The following is a 23605-nucleotide window of genomic DNA, read 5'->3' as shown; positions in this document are numbered from 1 at the left end:
CAAAACCTATAGCTCATTTATTTTGGAATAACTGGTCCTGCAATTTGTGCAAAGTTTTTTCAATTGACTAAAAATTGCAGAATTTTTAATGATCTATTAATTCTAAAACAAAAAAAGGCCAAAGTTCCTTGGTTCCTTTTTTAAATTTGAATATTTTCTGGTTTTCAAACTGAAAATATCCCTGGTTAGAAAAAAGACAAAGAATAAGAAAAATTGCTACGGCATCAACCAAATGATTCATCTTGACAAAAATATGCAGATAAATTGATAGTGAAAGTCTTTTTAAATTAGCTGCAGGCCTAATCTTTTTTCCATTTCCAAAAATGGACTTTCAAAAGTTGCAAATCTAAATTACATCATGGTTTGTAGTTATTTCCTTCTTTAAGGTTTACAGCTGATAAAGTCAGCTACATTTAAGCACACTTAATTCTTCAATACATTCTTATTCAGTGTTTTGTTGTTAAATTAGTATTAAGTATTGATTATAACTGCCCAGTCTGCTGGAGCCTGCAGGTGTAGGTGCTCTATAGGTGAGTGAGGTACCTCGTCCTGTATGAATCCGCCTGATGGTGCGTTTGTGCTCTGATTCAGTAATTAGCAGGTGTGCGCTTGGGAGGCTGTCAATTGAATGAGGCTCTCACCTGAGAGATCCATGGTGCCCATTAACACTGATTGTCTGTAATAACCCTAAATGTGTCCAGAGGGACCTGTCCTGCAGAAACACAGCGGCTCAGAGGGATTCCCCCTGAGCCGCCGTCTGCTCCCAGTGACCTGTCAGGCAGCCGCTGCAGGTCCCAGCGCTGCACCAGATACTTTTATTGTTTTAAAACATCACAGACGAGCCGAACAAAGAATCTATAAACCTGTTTTAGATTGTTAGGAAGGTAACATCGGAGGTTTAACACTGCAGGGATGAAGATCTGTAATCTGGAGGCACAGAATCTGGTTTCCTGAGAATAATTTGCAGATATGTGATGTTGCTCTTTAAAAATTATGGAAGGAGTCCCCTGGATTAATTGAGAAATTATTCTGCAGAATAATCAATATTAAAAATGAATTACTTCCAACTCGTCTTCAAAAGTAAATCCTTATCATTTTCAGTATATTAATGAAAGATCATACATGATTTAATTCAATGCTTAAACAAAGATAATGCAGGTATTTAAAATCTCTTTGATCTCACATATCGTATGTCATTCTTGTCGTCATAAACTCATTGTTGATTTATTTTAAATTATAGTTGAGATCTAAAAGTAACTTTTTTGATTTCTTGGGAAAAAATTGTAGAAAATCATACAATTTCTCAAGAAGAATTAGGAAAATTTAAAAAAGCTTTAATCAAACATTGTGAAACTGTGGGAAATTATACATTTTACTTTAATGCTTCTAAGACATAAATTGACAGAAAGGGTGTGTTATTATTCAAGTTGTTCATCAGTATTGTAATTGTTTACTGATGTGGGAAAAGTGACGCAGATGAGGAGGAAACTCTGTCTTGTGTTTTTCCAATGTGACGGCTTCAGTGATTAAACTGGGTATTATTCTTCCACCAGGTAGATTTGTCTCTAGCTGCTGAGTTTCCAGTGAAGAGTGCGTATTTGTGTGTAAGCAAAAGGAAGTCTCCTGATATCGTCTCTGCTACGTCATGGCAAATTTATTATGCGGGCTTGTCTCGAGCTGACCCTTCCCTCAGGCTGTCAGTCACTAGACTTCTGCTGAGGACCTGCAGGGTCTTTTCGGGGGGGGGGACCAACACTCGATGTGATACTGAGTTTGGTCTTTTTTTCATGTGGGGTAGTGGAGCCTCAGAGCAGGTTTAAACATTGGGGTTAAGCTAAAGTACACCAGCACTACGCTCAAGTATTACACAGACAACGTTTGGCTTCAGCTTCACAGATTCTCGCCGTAGAAGTGAGCGGTCGGCTGTAGAATGGAGTAGAGAAAATATCTGATAGGCTCATCCTCTCATCTGACTCCTCCACCATCTCCTCCTCCTCCTCCCACTCCGCCGCTCCTGGCCTCAGGGCCTACTGGAAACCAGTTGGACTGGTTGACGCTGCCTTCAGCAGGAGAGGAAGAGAGAGGGAGGGAGAATGAGCACAAGGCCTGGCTTGAATCTCCGCAGTCTCTTCTTAATTTCTTTTCAAGCTTCGTGTCTAATCAATTATCCTCCTAGTTATTATTCAACAAAAGTGTTTTTCAGGATATATTAATAATAAAATGGAGCATGTCTTTTTGCAAGATAAAAAAAAAAAACAGTTACTCAGGCCCTTTAAGTCCCGGCAGACTGATTTCTGCCATCCTCACCTGTCCTGAGCTTCTCTGCTCTGACTGCACAAACAGTGACGACGTCTGCTCTCCTTTGAATTTACGTACTTCATAGGAACAAAAATAGTTTTGAGGAAGAATCACTCTTCCAGGCTGTAGATGTTGTGTGTGTATATAAAGACAAATCTCCTGACCCTCCACATACTGCAGCATACTGTACTAATTATATGCAATGTAGTTTTTTTTTTGTCTTGAATTTTAGTTTTTTTGTAGTGAATGTGAAGGAAATTTTAAAATGCATTTCTTACTTCCTCTTTAAGATGTTTACAAAAACACTTCCACAAAAAAGCGACACTATTTCCAAATTCACTTCAAAACTGATGACGCTTCAAAGCCCCTTCATGCTTAAATATACTGCAGATTTTTCCTCATGCACAATTAACTACTCTAAAATACAATTGGTGTTCTCTATCTTATTCATAATGTTCTTATGTGATTAACATCATCAAATTAAACTTTGCTTGTTTGTCTTAAAATAATCTGAAGTTGATTTCGGCTGCAGGTGAAATAGAGCTTAACTGATAAAAACACATTTTAATACCTAGTTGTTAATGGCTGCTTGTTATATTAGTTTAAAAGGAAAAAATAGGAATTTATGCAGTTTTTTATTCCGTAAATGTAGTTTAAATGTAGTTTTCAGCTGAACTGGTAATTCCTCAGCTTTGGGTTAGAATGCTGCGTATAATTTTATAGTCCTTGTTTCATAGCCTTTCTAGGAAACTATGATGAATGTTGATGTAATTATTTTTAACTCAGCTACTACACAAATTTTGAACTTTTCCTTTAAACTTGAATAAAATAATGAGGGTGTACTTAAAAATGTGTAAAACAAACACTTTCTCAATGTCCCTCCTAATAAGTACCAAATAGCCTTTCTGGGATATACACTCATTATTAACAGCTAAATAATGGAAGTATGGGACTTGAAAATGTAAATGTCAACTTTCTGAAAAGCTGAATTTAATCTAAAGTTTGTCACAGATGACCTGATCTTCTTTATAAGGTCATTATCGAGACTGATTCATCATATGACATCAATGTAGCCTTATACTTTTATTTAAGTAACATAAAAATATGTACGAGATTTGTCATCAGAGAGCACAGCGATATCGACAGATTGTTTTCTGATTGGTCACCTGGTGGATCGCTCAGAAAACCTTTTCCTCAACCTAATTCTGTGGAATTTACCTCAAGATAAATCACATGGTTTCTGAACGTAGGGAGACTACATAACTCAATACAAGAGTTTACATGACAGCGTCTTTCTGTCGTATCAATGTATGTATATGTATAGAGTTAATTATAGAAATGTTTTTCTTTTAAATCAAAGAAACAGATGGAAAAACTTGAAAAACTGTAGATTCATTACCTCCTGTGTGTTTATGTCTGTGTCTATATTCCTGATTCATTCTTGGGTAGAAAGACACAAAGATGTTTAAATTGTTGATCAGATAATTACAAGTAGTTTGTTCTTTAAAGTTGTATGTGAAACTTTAAAGTATCAGTATCATATAATATACTATAATTTAACAAAATGTCTTTTGCTACTTTGGGATTATTAAATACAAATTATGTTTAATATAACTATAGCTACGGCTGTTAGGGTTAAATTAAGAGTTACTTACATTTTTAACATGACATTTTTATTAAATAAAGAAAAATATATAACATTATATTACATTTACCATGAAATTGATTTTTAAAATCGCTGTTCTTAAGCGATTAATCAACTCATATTTTATGCACTCAAAATAACAGTTGTCACATTATGTCACAAAGTCTCTTCTCTGCAGTCTGGTTCTTCAGGTTTAATGTAAATTCTGTAAAATGTTTTTTAAAAGTTTGTGTTTTTTAAAATTTTTTATTACAAACGGTCTTTTAGTTTAAATAATAGTTTTATTTTAACAAAAGTTGAGGAATTATCCAAACTTTTCCATGGGTTTTCTGCTGTTTATCAAGGTGCAAGTTATGTTCAATTATTAATTAATAATAATATTAGGAATTATTGTCATTAGGGCTGCAACTAACAATGATTTTCAGTATAAATTAATTGTTGGTTTGTTTGGTAAACAAAATCAGTTGATGTCTGTAAATGTTGTTTTTTGGCTGGTGTATTTTGTGTACAAAAATTCCCAAATATTCAATTAATTAAATGTAAGACATAAAAATTCTTTCTTTGGAGAGAGAAGCTCCTTGTCAGCTTGAACAATGAAAAGGTCATTATTTGAATATTCCCCACTAGATTTTTTTGATGATCAACTCATATAGATAACACTTCCAGGAAGTAAAAAAAAAAGTGACCATATGCCAGTTAATTTATGCACTTTGTGCTAACTCATATTCCAGCTAAAAATCGACTGTCTCTCTATCTAAATCTAAAGTTAAATAACAAGGAAAACACAGATAAAAGTAGATTTTTACTAAAAGCATCAACTTGTATGTTATGTTATCTCACATAAAAACCTTGAAGACAGGAACAACCGACTCCTCCGGACTCTTTGTGTTCTGTCATTTCTGCTGCTTAGTACAGGCAGCTACTCAACGACATGTCGCATTGTATTTATTGACAAACAACACCGTCCCATTCATTTATTCATATCAGTCACTGACATAGAAGTCATCGCTAAATCCTGCTTACTCTCGGCTGAATTAAGTATTTTCAAGATAGTTCAACTCTGTGGCTCATAATGGCTTATTTGTGCCGGACGGCATTTGTAAGTGATCAAGTGGAGATCGTAGCGAAGAGATAGGCCCCCGTCCAGTGACAGCCAGGCCCTGTGTCAGTACAAAGCTCTCCGTTTCTTCATGAACTCGGTGAACTGTTGTATTTCCTGCCTCTGTTGGAGCCCGCTCATCTGCTGCCGCTCCTCTCCGGGCCGGCCTTAAACTCCAAACTAAGCCACAGAATATTGCTGCCTCCTTCCATCCGTCCTTAAATGTTTTCAACCGTCGAGGCCCAGACGAGAAATAGGGTCATAAGCCAGAGACGCATGTTTAAAGGGGATCATTTGTACGGCTCCCGCAGGCTGGACAGTTGATAACTTAACAAACTTTCCTTCTCTTTAGGGCTACAACTGATAAATACTTTCATTATGGATTTATCTGCTCATTGGTTTCTTGATTAATTGTTTTATTGTTTTGTCAGAAAATGCCCATTAAAAGCTGATGATTTGTTTTTTCTGATCAACAGTTTTAAACCCACATATTTTGAGTTTCCTATCATATATGATAAAGAAAGGCATCACAAGAGAAGCTGGAACCAGAAAATCTTTGTATTTTTACTGATCAGAATATCTGTTGATGGATCGGTGGATCCTCTCTTCTCTGGAAAGCCCAGAAATAATAAAGATATGTCAGAAGAACGATGGCACATTCAGACTCACAGCTGCTATTTCTCATAAAGATTCCTGTTTTACTCGCACACACTCCGCACCTTTCCTCAACCTTCTTTCTGTCCCATCACATCTTTATTTCGGAGCCAGTACAAGAGTCTGATTTACGGTTCTTAGTAGGTGTGGTATAATGTTGATCCAGATCCTTCTGTTTTTCTCCAGGAGTTTTACGACCATACAAAGATGCTCTGGCAGGACAATGGCGTGCGGGCCTGCTGGGAAAGGTCCAACGAATATCAGCTCATCGACTGTGCACAGTAGTAAGTTTCACCTCCGATGCACACGCTTTGGATTACACATATTTCTAAGGGCACAACCATTCGGCGTGCGCGCTGGCAGGGGTCGGGGTGTTTTGCCATGTGGTTTATGTGAGTGCAAGGTGTCAAGGTTCATGAGGAGACGCTGACGACACCCAGACGAGAAGTCCTAATGACTGGACCTCATCAGAATCTGTTTCGACGTTGGTTCATCAAATGAGGAATAAAACCTACATTACTTTAAAAAAGACACTGTTGAGTATTTTTCATATTGTCAGCAAATCCCCTGAAAACACCAGAACCAACATTATATTAGTTTGACTCTATATTTTAGATTTCTTCACCATGTGGCACTTAGGCCCTGGCAATACAACGAAACCTATAAAGCAGTCATGAAATATTACAATTCCATTATTTTTTAAATGGCTTAATAACTATCTAAAACTGCTGTGAACTGTAGTTTTTAGCTAACATTGCTTAAACATGAGTAAACAGTGCATTTGTTAGGGACTATTTCCAGCTGTGGGTTTGGTGCGTAGTCGTAACTCATGTTCATCGTAATGAGGAAACTTGCCGTGTGGCTTTGTGGATGTAGTAATGTTGGTCTGTTGATCTGTCCACCACTTTTCTGGGTTTTGTTTGGATTCAATAAGTTACAGACTTTCATGGTCCCCAGAGGATTCTAATAAATGTGGTGTTCCCTTGAGGGTTTTTTTTTATCCCATCAAAAGTTACAAATGGTCCAATTCTTTGGTTTATATCTGCTGCATATTGTGTTTGGTGCCAATTGCCAAACGTTAGCATACTAACACTCTAAACTATGACGGTAAATGGTAAACGCCTGCTAAACATTAGCATTGTCATCATTATGGCTACATAACGAAGGCCTGATTAGTTTATTGTATGTGTTCGTTTTGGTATTTCAAGAAAAACGATCTCCAGACTTCTCCTTTAAGATGTTGTGGTGTTTGTTTGCCGATTATCCTTCTGTGTATGAAGCAGAAGCAAAGGTTGCACTTTTATGTGTTGACCAATACATTGGTTTTTTTCTATTGGGCCACAGGCTAGTTAGCAGTATTGCTAAACTAGCCTCATGGTTTGTGTGTGTGTTGTCGGTGACAGCGAGCTCAGATCGTATCCTCGCTCCACAGACTCCTGAATGTTTTCGCTGCCAATGTTTTGCGTATCGAAATTATTTGTCACACATGCTGAGACATTTTATTTTTTCCCCCCAAAGCCTCGGCTTCCTGAACCTCCTCCTCCGTCTGGCTCTTCTCCCTCCCTCTGTTCGGAACACATGTCTTTCTTTCTCTCTTTCTCTCTCTCTCCTTCCCTCTCTCCTTTCTGTCTTTCTTTTCTCTCCTGTCTTCCATTCTTATCCGCCTCTTTATCTCGGTCAGGCCGGCCTCTGTTATGAGGCATGCAGTGGTCACATGAAGCGGGGGCTCTTGGAGGGTGGAGGCTTTGCTGACTCTCTTCCATGTGTACATGTGTGTTTGTGTACAGTCTGTGCTGCTGCATCGACATGCATGTGTAAGGTTGTCTGGTTTTCTGTACATCAGAATCAGAATCAGAATTCTTTTAATTGCCAAGTATATTTACACATACAGGAAATTGCCTTGGTGTGGTTGGTGCATTTGGACATAAAAACAACAATCGGACTTTATGCAGTGGTGGAGGAAGTACTCAGTATACGAACTTAAACTGTTAGAGTTTTATTAGATAACGTTATTTAGATGATCAATAAATCCGCTGATTCTTTTTTGATTTAATTCTTATATGGTGGAGAAAAGAAGCAAATCCTGCTGTTTGAGAAGCTGCAGTTTAGAGTTTCCCAACCTCAGGGTTGAGCTATTGAACTCTCTCTTGTGGACATGGACACGGACAACTGCCAACACATAGATGCGTACTTATTCTCAGTTGTATTACTTTCTAGTCCACTTGTAGGACGCATTCGCAGTTGGTGGCCCTGTGGAGTGGCAGTGTCACAACACATTGGATGATGTTTACAAAATATACATCATTTGGAATCTAGCTGACCCTTGCAGATAGAGAAAGTATAACAATAGAGTGAAATTCACTCTGTGGTTGGAATGATAACTGAAACATCACGACTGACAAAAAGACTGGAAACCATCCTTGACAATATTTTGCATTTTGTATGTGGATAAAAAAAGTAGGTTATTTTCTTCTGAAACTGGGCATACTCAAGTACCTCAAAATTGTGCTAAATACAGTAATTCAGTAAAACTGCATTTATTCAGTTAATTGATTAGTTGATCGACCAAAAATTCTTCCTATAGTTTCAACTTCTTATTTTCCTTATTGATGAATCTGCTGAAAATGTTCTCGTAGAATTATTTTAGCTATAAAATGTCCATCCCAGATATAGATGTCCAGGTGATGCATTCAAATTGAAAACAAATAATCAGATTAAACAATCATCACAATAGTTGCAAGTTAATTCAATAATTGATCAATTGACTTATCATTGCAGCCATAATGTCATGTGATGGTTACCTGGATATCTTTCAGTTTTGGGCTGTTAGTTTAACAGAACAGGGCATTGAGACTTTAAAGAACAGGATTTGAGATTTCTGAAAATTGCATGCTTGGCCACAGGTGTTTGTTGTTACTGTATGTGATGTGCTGTATGATTGTTGGGGATGGGTTTGGGTTGACCATCTCTTTAAGATTGTGGACAGACGGACAGTCACAAGCAAATGGAGAGACAGAAAGAGAAAGGACTGAAGAGACAGATTGAAAGAGAGAAAGAGAGGGCTTCCCTGCATTGCGGGACCTCTCCTCTCCTCTCCTCTCCTCTCTCCTACCTCTCCTCTCTCTCCTCTCTCCCACACCCAGCAGCCCCAGTGTTATGGATCAGATGCTGGGCTGGGTGGCCAGACCGGAAGTGCTCCCCTCCCCCCTCTGTATGCTTATGTAAACGGAGAAGCAGAGAAAGAGAGAGGGGAGAGCTATTTTTAACCCAGGCAGGCTGCAGAAGGAGAAAGAATGAGCGAGTGTGTTCGGAGGGAGGCAACTTCAGCATTATTGATGAAGGTTGTTAGCATTAAATGAAAATGTCAACCCTCGATCAGCGCGGGAAAAAGTCAGGGCCACCCCACACAGTCCGTGCCTCTCTCTTTCTCTTTCTTTTTTTGGTTGAGAAATCTAATTATATCATCCGATTCATGTCGTGATAGGAATAAAAAGAGAGAAGTAATTGATAGGCTGGTGATGCTTTGTTGTCTCTGACGAGGAGGAAGTCGCTGTAGCTTCCCTGGGAGTGTTTCTGCTCCGTCATACTTCTGCATGGAGGGTTTTTTGTTGTTGTTGTTGCTGTTTCTTATCAACACTTCCTGACTGCTGTTATGTTTGTGTTTGTGAGGACATTTTGGTCCTTGATTACATGTGGATGTGTTGATTTCAAATGGATTGCTGTAACAGTAGGTAGTTTACATATAAGTCCGAACAGCGTCCCCCCGTGTGTCCCTGACGGGGGTGAAGTGTTTGTTTTGTCCCAGAAGACGAGGCCTGTCTGTCAGGTTTCTGTTGTTTCATCCCCACAGAGATCCTGCAACTTTCACACGTTCCTCCCGGTTGTAAATCACTTCTGAGATCACAAACAAACAAACAAAATGTATGAACATGAGAGTGTTGAACTTTTCCTTTGAATAATAAGAGGAAAGACATCTGTTAAGTGGAATGTGGAATAAACAGAAAAATAAATGCAAACACGTGGCCCAAAGGGAACTTGTGAGGAGCCCAGTCGGTCATGAGACGTTGCCGACTGGTGGCAGACGGTTATGGTTTTGTAGGCAGTGAGTGAAATTGTATGAAGTGGGCCGGTTCACATGCGGCATGTCCTTTTCACCTTCACAACTGTCTCCAGTGGTGGGTTTGAGGAACTGAAACCATGACAGAGTGTGTATCAGTGTATACGACTGGATAAAGAACAAAAGACAAAATGATCTTCATACATCTGTGTTTATGTCGTGGTGTCTTGTTGTGATTGGTTCAGTTGGAGCTGCACGATGTGTAAAATGTCCGCAGGAAAAACACACTGCTAGCCAGTTAGCCAGTCGGCTGTTTTTCCTTCCACTGTTTCCCTGTTTTGACCTGATCCCGATTATTCATTGCTGCATAACATGAATACAACTTTAATTCACTACATTAACACAACATTGAGTTGCATCAGTTGGATTTTCAGCAGTGGTGGTGAAGACAACTCCCATGATCCCACGCTGCTTCATGACGTCATCAAACTAGGTCTTTTTCATTACTGTTGTGATGGGAAACCCCTAGTGGCCGAAGTTCCTTTACTTTTAGTAGGAAAAGTTAAAAAGCAATATAGATGATAGCTAGTTGTATGTGCAGCTTTGACAGTCTCCTAAAGCAAGGCAGTTTACATCACGGCCTTGACTACAGCTGTAGCGGATCTAGAGATCGCATTGCACTGACTGGTACAAAGAGTAGTGCGGCTCGCGCTGCAACTTTCTGAGCCCGAGAGAAAACTGACCCAAGTTTGATAAGTTCACCGATCACAACCACGTGATGTTTGAGGAATCAAGTGGATAGATGAGACAAACTGACCAAAACTGACCGAATGAATATCATTTCAAATTTTTATGTCCAAACCCAGTTTAACAGGCTTGTGTCAGGTATCCACACTCTAATACACTGAGCTGGCAGGTGAGATATATAGTTTTTTTAACTCTCTAATATCGTTAGCAGCATTGGCCTCTAAAAATTCTTATCGGCCTGGCTCTGTTTTGCACTGTATATGTTTATTTTATAGATTATATATATTATACATAGATTATAAGAAATAATAGTTCAACCAAAAATAAAATAACCAGTAGTTTTCCGTCATTTCAGGACCTGTTTAACTCTTCCTGTCAAAGCAACACCAGGAAAAAAACTGTAGTTGCCTTCAGGAGTTGCCTGATTATAATTTTTAAACCTTGCCCCAAGTTTTTAACCAGGACTTTAAACCACATAAACAGAAGTAGCGGGTTAATAGTTGCCCTAACTCTTCCTATCCAGGTCCAGGAGGAGGAATGTGACAGAACGACTCCATACCTCCTGTATCTGTGTGTGAGTGTAGTGTCGCCTGGCACCGACCGAGGCATATTCATCATCAGTCGATTCTTTGAAATCTTGTCCCTGGGATAATGTGCCTTGGTGTGAATCCCCCCCTCTGACATCCTCTCCCCCTCTCCCCCTCTCCTCCCTCTCTCTGCCTCTCTGTGATGTGTAGTGGTGTTTCTGCAGGGACAGAAAATGGCTGGGATTGAGTCTCTGAGTCATTGCGAGGAATGAGGGAGTGAGGGGGAAGAGAGGGGGAGGAGGAGGAGAACGAGAAAGAGGGACTTTTTTGGAGGGGTTCGGTGGGGGGGGGTCTCGTTGTGTGATTACTTATTGTGGTGTTTGATCCAGGTGAGATGTAACATCTGTGCTGATGTGTAGCGTGAGTCAGGTACTTTAAGTTTGAGCTCGTGTGCAGAAACTTTGTCGCCGTCATGTCACTGTATTGTGATGTTGTGAACGCTGTGTGTGTTCAGTGATTGTGCCGCTCCCAGTGTTGAGCTGCTGTTCAACAGGCCACCGCTCCCAGGACGAGGTTTACTCTTCGGTCTTTCCTTTCTTTATTTCTATTTCTATTCCTTCTTACCTTACTCTCCTTGTTTTCTTTTTTTGTTAATTCTTAATCTGTGTGTATTCTTTTACTATTTTGTTTTCCTTTCACTTTTGTCTCTTTCATAAAATCTTTCTTTCCCATTTTTCTTTTGGTCTTGTAATTTCTGAAGTTCTCAAATTTTCTTCCTCTTCAAAATTCAAGATTGAAGAAATGTATTGACATTGTATAAGAACAACGAAGTTAAAATGAGTGTCATCTTTAAATCAAAATGTTCCTGGTATAAAGATTAATAAAGGAAATATTCAAATTTAAAAAGTAAGCAACTATTATATTTTCTCATTCTATCATTAATTCTTGACTGTATTTCTTTTCTCTTTTGTTTTTCTGTCTTCTTTCACTCTTTCCTTCTGACTTTTCATTCGTTAAATCTTAATTTTTTCCCTTTTCTTTTCCTCTTGTCCTTCTTTTTGTTCATTCTTAACTTCTTTAATTCATTCTTTGTTCTTTCTTTTCTTTCCTTCCTCCGCTCTCTCTCTCTCTCTCTCTCTATCCCACTCTCATTCCCTGCATTTCTCTCTGTGTATCTCTTTGTTGCTCGCTCTCCACCTCTTCTGTCATTCTTTCTCTTTCTTTTTCTCCTCTGTCATTCTCTCACTCCTTCTTTCTGTCTTCCTTTCTTTCTCTTTTCTCTCCCTGTCTGTCTCTCCCTCGTTCTGGCCTCACTCCAGTCGCACAAGATTTGGAGCCGATTGTCTATTTATAGTGCCTGTGGTTCTGTCGCCATGACAACCAAGCTGGAGGCCAGGGCGCCAGGGAGCTATTTTTGGAGCAACGCTGTAATGTCAGACACAGCCTTCTCTCTCTTTTCTTTCCTCCTCTTTCTCTCTTTCCTTCTCTCTATGGGGGTGTGTGTGTGTGTGTGTGTGTGTGTGTGTGTGTGTGTGTGTGTGTGTGTGTGTGTGTGTGTGTGTGTGTGTGTGTGTGTGTGTGTGTGTGTGTGTGTGTGTGTGTGTGTGTGTGTGTGTGTGTGTGTGTGTGTGTGTGTGTGTGGCCTGTGTGTGTGTGCGCCTGTGTGGTTGTGTGTGTGCCTGTGTGTGTGTATGCCTGTGTGTGTGTTTGATTAAGGATTGGCTGGTGAAGCCTTTGGTTTGGTCGCCTTGCAATGTGAAAGTACAAAGAAGCAGTAATCGCTCCACTCGGTGGACTGTGCACGATCTTTCCCTCTTTTGAGGAAGCGCCAAAACCCTTTTCTGACTTGACTCTGCGTTTCAGACGCTGTTCGTGAAGCTTCAGCTTTTCTCTTGTGCAGAGTTTGAGTTCAGGATCCAGTTTTGACAAATACGTGGTTTAGGAGTCAGTGTTTGCTCAGAGTTTTACGTTAAAATGTTCAAGTCATGCTCTTCAGATGATACAGTTTTATGCCAAATGAAGTAAGAAATATGAAGTCATAGCAGTTATTTCATAAAATTTTGGGACATTTCTAAATGTAGTCTTAGATCATAATGAAATTAATCAACATTATATACCCTTATTTTAATTCCATGTAAATATCCTGAATATTGATTGTTAACCGATATCTCAGTTGATGAAATATTAAGTTGTATTTTCTGTTCTTTAACACTTTTACCTGTTGCAGAAGTTTATTTACATAAACATGATCAATTTTCTTGCTGCTTTTGAGTTATGAGAGTTTGACAGAAATATTAAATTATTTTTGAAAAACAGATTTGGGGACTTGATCCTGTCGGCCAGCTCAAATGAATGTTTGTGTGTGTGTGTGTGTGTGTGTGTGTGTGTGTGTGTGTGTGTGTGTGTGTGTGTGTGTGTGTGTGTGTGTGTGTGTGTGTGTGTGTGTGTGTGTGTGTGTGTGTGTGTGTGTGTGTGTGTGTGTGTGTGTGTGTGTCGCTGCTGGTATGCGAGGGGCGATGGTCCCCAGATGTTTTGTGTTTGCATCACATTAAAGTTTAAACCATAAACTCTGATAGTTATTAACTTGTCAAAAGCATAAACATATCGTTATTGGGTTTGTTGTCATAAATAATTGCTCTTCTAACGATTAATGCTCTCTGGCCAGACATTTTTAATATGATCATGCAAAGTTAATATTCAATTATAACATCATGATTTTAAGATTAAAGCGAAAAAGGCCAAGGTCAGAAATGTGAAACTCCTCTGCATCCTGCACAAGATACCTGATTATTTACAATGTTTTTCATCTCCGTAAACGAAGCTCATAATTCGAGGATATTTTCCAGTCCAGCTGTGAGTGTGTAGTTCAGAGCTGCTTAATCCTGTGTAGATCTGAAGATGTAAACTAGCTCATGATCTGGGTAATACTTTGTCTCGCTGCTGCCACTTTAACAAAATACATGGCATGAGTACTATTATTATTATTATTATTATTATTATTAGCCGTGTTGGGTCAGTGTGCTGCTGTTGATGCTGAAGCCTCTCGTGTTCCCTGCATGTGAAGATCTAAGTCTGAATTAATTTGATGCTATTGTTGCTGTTGTTGAGATGTAGATGTAGGGCAGTGTTTAACATGCATGTTGGTTCAGTTGTTATCTTCACTGCAAGTGCGATGGGGGCATAATTGAATTGGTGTTTGTGGAGCTTCTGGAAGCGTTTTCAGATCTATTCCTGGAGGGAGCTGCAGAGACGAAGATGGAGCAAATGGGGAAGATGAAGAAAATTGCAAAACTAGTTTTCAAAGCCTTTTTTATTTTTTTAAAATAAAGAAAAACAAAATAACCCAGTTGATGTGTTAATAGCTAAGCCCGACCAATTTATCAAGAAATGTAAACCAATATGAGCCTTTCACAGACTAATGCAGAAAAGATATGCATTCCTGTTTTTTATTAATTTTAAATATATCATATTTTTTGTGTATTTTATTAATTCAAGTTTGACATATTTGGTGGAATTTGTTTTTATTGATAATTGTTTATAATAAAGTTTATGGTTAATCTGTTAAATATCAAACATCTGTTACATTTACTTGTTTTAATGGTTTAATAACAATATCTTATATTTATCAGCCTCCAAAGATCCATATCAGTCGGGCTCAATTAATTATAAATAACTGAAATATAAAAACAACCCTATCACAAAAACTAAATAAACGGATGATTTAGAATATACATGTACTGTGTAGCTTTTTTTGTTGCTTCTATATTTATGCTCCTCTCAATCGTTGGACATGCAAACCAAAGTCAAATGCAACAGAAGGTTTAAAATAACCACTTTATCTTTTCTTGTAAATACAGAGTTATTTCCATCACTAGACAAGTGTCCTGTGTGTATTTCCAGAGTTTCAGTCAGCCTGTCTGCTACCTCAGAATAACCCTGACAGGTTCTACATGAGACCGCAGACCTCTCTGTTACTGGGGCAGCCACCACTATTATTTAGTTCAAGTTACTAGGCACTGTTATTATTGGCACTTCTCCTATTAATAGAGAGAACTGCTAAAAATTGAGCAGCGCTCGTCCTGGGCGTGTCGACGCCTCAGACCAGGGCTGTAGATAAACACACTTGGCCTCGGCAGATGTCTCTGTGTGGCAGCCATGTTAAGTCTGTCATCATCTGAGCTGCAGCTTCTAGGTTCTGTCACGTCCTGAATATTCCTGTTTTCTTATTTTGGAGCTCAGCATGGGGATGTTGTGGTGGGATGAAGTTAGACTGTCACAGGGTCTGACCTGTGGACACGGGGCAGAAACAGGCCGCTTGGGCTGAGCAGGGCTGTGGCTGTGCTGCCATGGCCGAGGCGCTGTGGAGTGGGAACAGCTGAGCCACTCGGCCCCTGCAGGGAACCGATGGTACCAGACTGGTTGGCTCCTTCGTCGCGTCCGTGTGTGTTTTTTATATGAATATCTGTGTCAGTGTGCGTTTGTGTGGAGATAGGCACATGGGGTTCTCTTTGTTCCCCGAGCTGTTTGTCCTACTCGGTTTCTCTTTGAGTCTCATACTGACGCTCTCTCCTCTTCCCTGAGTCAGTGTCTGTTTCCTGTCTGTCCTTCTGTCTCTGTCTGTCGAGTACAGTACCCTCTGCGGACCCAGCCCCCTGTTTCTCTCAGTGTGCTACCTGCAGCCCTCCTGTCACATTTCACCCCTGCCTGCCACATTCCTAGTTATCTCAGAGGGGGTTACATACCTTTGCCCCAAGAGGCAGCTACTAGGGAGCGACTTGCCTTTCTAGTTGTAAGAACGGCGAGCAGGCGGATCAGTCAAAACAGACAGCCATGCAGGTATCAAACACGGGCAGGGAAATGTGTCTGAAGACATGTGAGCAGGGACACAGTCTGAAACAGAAAATCCCAACAATAGTTATAGTGAGATAAAGTTACACAATACATAACTAACATTGATTGCGCTCATAAGATTGCAATACCCTCCACCAAGGCCCAGCTGTCCCCTTAAACCCAATCATGTACCAATATCAGTTCCCTAAATGTGCCTGATTATTTTTTTTCACTTTAAGATCCATGAGGATCAATCAGAAAAATCACGTTATGTTAAAGAAAGTGAGAAAAATTCCTGGATTCGCCCCCTGATTCGCAACCACATCAAAATTAAATAGGTTCTTTCCTGACCCATGTCACCTCCCCCCCACCAAGTTTCGTGGAAGTCTTTCCAGTTGTTTTCATGTAAACTTGCTCACAAACAAACAAACTGGGTAGAAAACATTAGATCCTTGGCAGAGGTAATAAGAATAACACTGTTTTCAGTTCACAATAGAGCTTCCTATGGCAAATGTTGGAGAATTTAGAATTTGAATTGAACTGAGCTGGATTTGATTTTATTGTTGAATTGATCAACATGAGGAGAAAGCAGTGTTTTTAATACGCTCTCTGTCGCAGGTGTTTTTCACGCTATTGTTTAAAAACAGGATAAGTTCAGTGATCATATATTTCCAGTGTTATTTACTTGGTGATTGTAATAGAACCTCATGAGTTTGAGAGTTTAAGTCTGTTACTGATGCAGCAGCTGTAGAAGTCCAGCTCCAGCAGACGATTCCTCCACTGCTAATGTGCTGCTGCTTCAACCTTCAGAGGAGCCGTGGTTGGAGAAAACCTGCAGCGCTCTGGTCTGTCTGGTCTGATCGATGCAGGCCAGTGGGACACTTATGATAGTTGCCGCTGTGGCCCAAAGATAATCACCAAATTCCTCCCAGTGTAGCACCACTCCTCTTTCCACTGCCGCAGCACAACCACTCCTGCTCTTAGTCCTCCATACTGTTTTTTTTTCTTTACATCTGAAAGTACTGTGAGGACAGCTGGGACGTTTAAAACCTCCATGTTTGTCAGGAGCCCACATGAAGGAGGAGGGATTATTCGTCATTTGGTTTTATTCTCTATTCTCAAGCTTCTTTGGCCACAAGACAAATGTTTCCCCGTCTGATGCTCACGGAGCCGTAGCCTGCAGTCGTGTCGTCTTTCTCGAGGCCTGTTTGTGTGAGCGCCGACTTGTTGCGGCACACGCCTGCAGCAGGTGACCCTGGTACAGTCATCATGAAAACATCAGGGCGACTCACACACCTTGAAAAGCAACAGCGACGAAGGCCAGTTCATTGGAATAATTAACACGCGTTTGGGTTGGAGCTCTGCTAATCTGAAGCGCCACACACACACACACACACACACACACACACACACACACACACACACACACACACACACACACACACACACACACACACACACACACACCTCTCCTTCTGTGCAAGTACTACTACAGCGGCTCCATTGATGAGGCTTCTCTGGTCTGCTGGTGACTCAGACTGCCTCAGATCTCACTGTGAATTAGAACACACGCCCCCTGGTGGCCGTTTAAAGACCCTTATCCTCCATTTTTCTCTGTGTGTGAGAATATTAACACATTACACTGCAGTTTAGCCTGTATGATATTTTTGCTTTGATAACAAAACATGACAAATAGAGAAAGATGTGTTTACTGTGATATAATAAATATTTTATAAATTGCTGTTTTATCTTGTTTACTATGTTGCTGACTTTACAGCAGCTGAGATCTAACCTGAGTTTTTTTTTCTTCCTTTTTGTTTTGCAGCTTCTTAGACAGGATCGATGTGGTCCGGCAGAACGACTACACACCCACTGATCAGGTGAGATGTTCAAACTCCTGCAGTCGTTCATACTGAATAACTCTGTATCATTAACACAACTCTGACTGCATCTGCCCACTGTAGTGTTGAGACAATTCATCCTTTAATCGATGAAGTAAAATAAAAAAATATGCTTATTCCAGCTTCTCTTGTGCTTCTTGTGATTCCTTAACTTATTCTCTTATCTGCTTTTCTTTCCAGGACCTGTTGAGATGCCGAGTTCTGACATCCGGGATTTTCGAGACGAGATTTCAAATAGACAAAGTCAATTTCCAGTGAGCTGAGATTTAAAATTTATTTCACTTGTTTTAAGATAAAGAACTTTCATACCAATGTTTACAATATGCAAGACACACTGATTTTAGCATAGAGCATGTTTAACCAAATTTTTCCCTCAAAAATATCTTCAGGATACTTTGTCTACAACCAGAGTTAATGAAACTTTAAACTTCCTCTGTCTCGCAGTATGTTTGATGTTGGAGGTCAGAGGGATGAGCGTAGGAAATGGATCCAGTGTTTTAACGGTAGGATGTTTGTTGCTTCTAAAGATTTTTTAATTAATTATTTTAAAATAATGATTGACTCTTAAAGTCTTGAAATGTTTGTCGTTGTTAACCCTCCTCTGTTTCGTGTGTGTCTCTGTGTGTGCGATACAGATGTGACAGCCATCATCTTTGTGGTGGCGAGCAGCAGCTACAACATGGTGATCAGAGAAGACAATCAGACCAACAGACTACAGGAAGCCCTCAACCTTTTCAAGAACATCTGGAACAACAGGTCAGAGCTTGTGTTTGTGGATTTTGTAGAAATTAAAACATGAAACTAATTATTATTAGATCACAATCTGTTCACCACAGGGAGACAAAAGGAGGAAATGAAGCTCTTTAAAAAATAATACTCATCAAATAAATACATACTGCATTCACACTATAGAAAAACAAATGTGCTTATATTCCTAAACTACATTTACTATACATTTATTACAGCAGTAAAGTTCCAGCCTGTGCCCTGTAATGCTGTGTTTTGCTGTTAAAGTAGAAGTTAACAAAAATGTATTGAAGAGTTTTGTTTCCTCTTTTTATTCTCTCTCTATGCTGTGATAGCAATTGTACACATACACTTCACCCCATCAACGTAATCATACTTACAATTAGTGTAAATGTGACTGGTACTGATTGCTCTGCAGCTTAGAATTTTTCCCTGTATCACATCTTTTGGGTCCTTAAAATGAACATGCAAAGAAATCTGGCTCTGAGCTCTTTCTGCATTCCCCCCCCCCCGACAGGTGGCTACGGACCATCTCGGTAATCCTCTTCCTGAACAAACAGGACCTGCTCGCCGAGAAGGTTTTGGCAGGGAAATCTAAGATCGAAGAGTATTTCCCGGAGTTTGCACGCTACACTACACCTGATGATGGTGAGAGGTTGACGCTGATATGTGTGTCCACCACATATCCATTCATCTTGATGTGTAGCGGCTTTATTCAAATGGTTCAGTGCAGATAATGAGCTAGATTTACTCTAAATAAACCAACGTTATAAATAGTCTGAAAGGACAGAGACTGTTTCTGTGCATTGAGTAGTTACTGAGTAGTGGTTTTTACCTTCAAATTAAATGTTTTTGATCATCTGACTGAGCCATAACCTCATTTACAACCTGTGTTTTTGTCCGACTGCATGTGTTTGTATTTGTTTCTGTTGTTGAGCTGCATTGATGCTCCACACTGTGCAAAGTCTCTTAAATCTGACCAGATTTCTTCTTTTCCAACAGCAATACCAGAGCCAGGTGAGGATCCTCGTGTCACAAGGGCAAAGTACTTTATCCGGGACGAGTTTCTGGTACGTTCACACCTCATGTTTTACCTATTCTAGTTTGTTTCCTTGTACATATATGTTTTTATGATTTTATTTTGCCTGATTCACAAATAGCGGAGCAGAATTTGTAATCAAGGACCAAACCTGACATTTACTATTTTATTAATTACATCCTCTTAAGCTACTCTCCTCCATTTTACTTTTAAGAACACATTTTTCCTCGCTATTTCTAAACCAGTGAAGATAAACTGGACCTAATTTTCAACGGTAAAAGGGTTTTAACTTTGGAACTTGACGGGCGGTGCTGATGACATGTTGATGAGTTAATCTGACACTAACATCTCTTTGCTTGTGTGTCTCTTGCAGAGGATCAGCACAGCCAGCGGGGACGGCCGGCATTACTGTTACCCCCACTTCACCTGCGCGGTCGACACAGAAAACATCCGCCGCGTCTTCAATGACTGTCGCGACATCATACAGAGGATGCACCTACGGCAGTACGAGCTGTTGTGATGGGGAAGCGGCGCCCGGTCGACTTATTTACCTACCGTCCTTCCTATCTTCCCCCAACCCCCCACACCCCACCCACCACCAACACGACCAGTTAGCCAATCACCCCCTCCCACCCCCACCCCCTCCACTTCCACCAACTTCACCAAACGACTGAGCGAACAAGTCAGCGACTGACCGCCTGCCCTCCCCTCCACCCCGATACAACTCCTCCCGCTAACACAGTTTCAGAAAAAAACCCATCGTGGAAAGATGTTTTGTTTTTATGGATTCACCAACAACAGTTTCATCGACTATTATCCAGGACTGATTCCTGTACTCAGCCACACTTCGACCCATGAAAGAGGGTCGAGACTGGAATCTTTGTGCAAGCTATTCCTCCTTTTAGCTCTCTCTCTCTCTCTCTATCTCTCTCTCGCTCTCTCTCAGATATATGAACACACACTCGCAGGTACACACACACACACACACACACACACACACACACACACGACAGCATTAGACATTCAGAGCCCTTAAATAGGTTTTAATGTCTCATATCTCAAACACATACACACACACACACCCTTTTAATACCAAGCCCTCCTGCTTTTAACAGTCGGCAGAGGCTGGATTCAATAATGCATCCTGAGAGAGAGGTAGTTTATTCACCGCGTGCTGATGACGATCCAGGAGGAGACAAGAAGAGAAAGATGAAAATGGATGGAGGGTGGCAAACTGACACAGCGGAGGGCTGTGATCCTTTTTTCTTTTTTCGTGCCCGAGGACGGACTAATTGACTAACGGCTGCCTGCGGTCGTGAGCGTGACTCGGACATAAGACCACATGGCTCACATGACCTGCTCTTCAGGAAATCGTTTGAGGCGGGGTGGCAGAAAACAACAAAAACAGAAAGGAGGAGAAAAAAAAGAATAATACCATACAATGCATAAATCCATGCATACCAGTGAACTTCATGCAGTGCAAAAAATCCAAGCTATATAAATATATATATATAGATATTTATATATGAGTGTGTATATAAATATGTATATATATAAATATTATATATTCCTGTAATAACACAATTCAACTTTTACGTTTTTGTTAGTTTTTACCCCATGTTGTGTGTTGGTGTACACTGTGTGTGTGATCTGCCTTTGTGCACCATTGACACCCCACTACACACACAGACACACATACACACACATATACATCCTGGTCCCCCTGCCCCTGCTGCTATTCGACAAATACAGAAAATAAAGAAAGACGAAAGATTTTATTTAATAAGGAAAAAAAAGATCAACACAAAAGGAAAGCATGAAGTAAAAAAACGACTTAACGAGACTGGATGCAACACATTAACCTGGTAACACACACACACACACACACACACACACACACACACACACACACACACACACCAACATGCTCCAGCCCTCACCAGCACCCTCCCCTCCACACGAAGCCCCACCCCTCACCTGTCGTCTTGTTCTCTCACCTCGTCCCCGCCCTCCCACCTCCCACCTCCTCCCCCTCCCGGCTTTAGTACGTCTGTCTTTATTTTACTGCTGGACTATTATTCTTGTACAGACTGTAAAATGTATTATTTTGTACAACTTTATTGAAGAAAAAAAAATTAACTTGTAGAAGATCCCTGTGCCTTGATCACGACTGTACATGTAAAAATGAGCTAATATGTAAGTTATGTTTCACTGCGCTGTACAGCTGGACGGGTCCATCCCACCTCGTCCGTGCTAGCTCACTCCTCCGCTGGGGGCTGGGGGGGGAGGGGCATCGGATCGGGGCGGAGGCCTTTTGTCTGTTGCTTAGTTTCCTTATTTTTTGTTTTACCCCCCACCCCTACCCACACATTTGTTTGTTTGTTGATTCATTTGTTTTGCTTTGACTCTCCTTTGGTTCATATAATAGGATTTGAAGAAAAAAAAAAATGAAGAAAAAAAAAAAAAAGGATAATCAGACACACCACCTTAATGCTGTGTAGTGAGAGATACTGAACCCTAACACAATTTAATATATATAAAATATATTTGAGATTTTATATTTTATATATATGTACTGTACACTTATATCTATCTCCCTTGTGAGCTGTCCCCCAGCTTTCCTTTGCTTTCTGTCAGTAACATCTGCATACATTTTCAGAAGGTGGCGATTCTGGGTGCAGTGGGATGGGGATTAATTTCTTTTTTTTTTTTATTTTAGCTTTAACTCTTTTGAAGGAGAGGGAAATATCCAATTGCAAAGCATTGCTTGTTTCTACATAAACCAAATTCTTTTTGCTTAAACAAGAAGAAAAGGTTGTATTAAGTGTTTGGTTCATTCCTAGTCTCGGTTCACGAGATCCTCACCTGAGAAATGCATCACACACACTTCAGTGGCCAGTTTGTTAGGAACACCCAGTGAAAACTGATGCAGTCTAATGCTACAGTCCTGCAATTAGTCTGACTTCATTATGATGAGGGCAAACTCAATGCTAGAAACACATCCCAGTAAAGCAAGATGCAGATGATGTTTATTTACTTATAGGTTAAAGTAGGACGATAAACAGTATCAATATTCAAGTCAAGATCATTTTCATCAATAGTAATATCACAAATGTCCATCATACATCTATATGTTGTCTATGCATTGTACAAGCACAGTGAGGAAGTATAAACATAATCAGTTTAAATATACCCAAGATTCCTAGAGTGCTGTTAATAAAGTGTCCACCTTTAATAAGTTGATATTTATCATGATAATTATTGATATACTGATATTATTGACATATATTTTGGGCCATTTCACTCAGCCCTAGGTTTTAGCAATTACAAAAACTAGAGATTACAAATTGCTTTACTGGGAATAAGGTAAAAGAAGAAAAAAATATGATTTCAGATGCCAATTTTTGAAAAAGGATATTGAGTTTGCTAATAACAAACTGCTGCCTTCAAATCCGTAAGGTTCAATTTGATTTCTCTCTGAAACAAAAGTGCATATTGTTGCATTAGACTGCATTAGTTTCCGGTAGGTACCTAATAATCTGACAACTGAGTGTCAACTGCACCAGCAGTGAAGCACAACTGTCACAGAGCCGGGTTCCCTAAACACACTACTTTCCTCGTGAAGGTTTATAAAGATGCAAATATGGTTTCAGTCATGAAGAAGACACCACAGCTTTATTTCTCCCAGAGTTGGATTTAACACTCCCAAGTTATTATTTCCTTTGGTCTGACAGAACTGACATGAATGTTGTAGATCATTATATACTAAATTCAACACGAGAGGGGTACGCAATGAAAGAATTAAGAACAAGTAGTTTTCATCCTTTGCGGTTTTACTTTGACTTTTAAAGTGTATATATGAGGTTGTAGACCAATATTCTACAGTAACCTGATGTAATGATATAATGCATCCAAACTCTGCCAGGATTTGATAAAAGCCTCCTGGATCAGGAAACTTGACACCTGAGAGGATCAGAGCTTGTCCTTGCAAGATTAAAACAAACTAAAGTCCCAACATTGAGATTGAAGAGTAGAGGAGCAGCACGTCACAAGCTCATCTG

General features: G+C 39.9%; 1 protein-coding gene across 1 annotated transcript in view; it reads left to right on the top strand.

Annotated features, from left to right (window-relative positions):
• Positions 1 to 22364, top strand: part of LOC118104827 (guanine nucleotide-binding protein G(s) subunit alpha) — a 30270-nt gene extending 7906 nt beyond the window's left edge. The window contains exons 5-12 of the mRNA XM_035152044.2: positions 5883 to 5980; positions 17683 to 17737; positions 17939 to 18012; positions 18203 to 18261; positions 18394 to 18514; positions 19023 to 19153; positions 19508 to 19575; positions 19918 to 22364. Of these exons, the coding sequence (XP_035007935.1) occupies positions 5883 to 5980; positions 17683 to 17737; positions 17939 to 18012; positions 18203 to 18261; positions 18394 to 18514; positions 19023 to 19153; positions 19508 to 19575; positions 19918 to 20064 (753 nt within the window). The 3' untranslated portion in view covers positions 20065 to 22364. The remainder of the gene's footprint in view (positions 1 to 5882; positions 5981 to 17682; positions 17738 to 17938; positions 18013 to 18202; positions 18262 to 18393; positions 18515 to 19022; positions 19154 to 19507; positions 19576 to 19917) is intronic.
• Positions 22365 to 23605: the final 1241 nt, after the last annotated feature.

This window comes from Hippoglossus stenolepis, chromosome 3 (assembly GCF_022539355.2).
Source record: "Hippoglossus stenolepis isolate QCI-W04-F060 chromosome 3, HSTE1.2, whole genome shotgun sequence".
Lineage (NCBI taxonomy): Eukaryota > Metazoa > Chordata > Actinopteri > Pleuronectiformes > Pleuronectidae > Hippoglossus > Hippoglossus stenolepis.
Note: the sequence above shows the minus strand (reverse complement) of the source record. Positions and strands in the feature narration are given on the sequence as shown.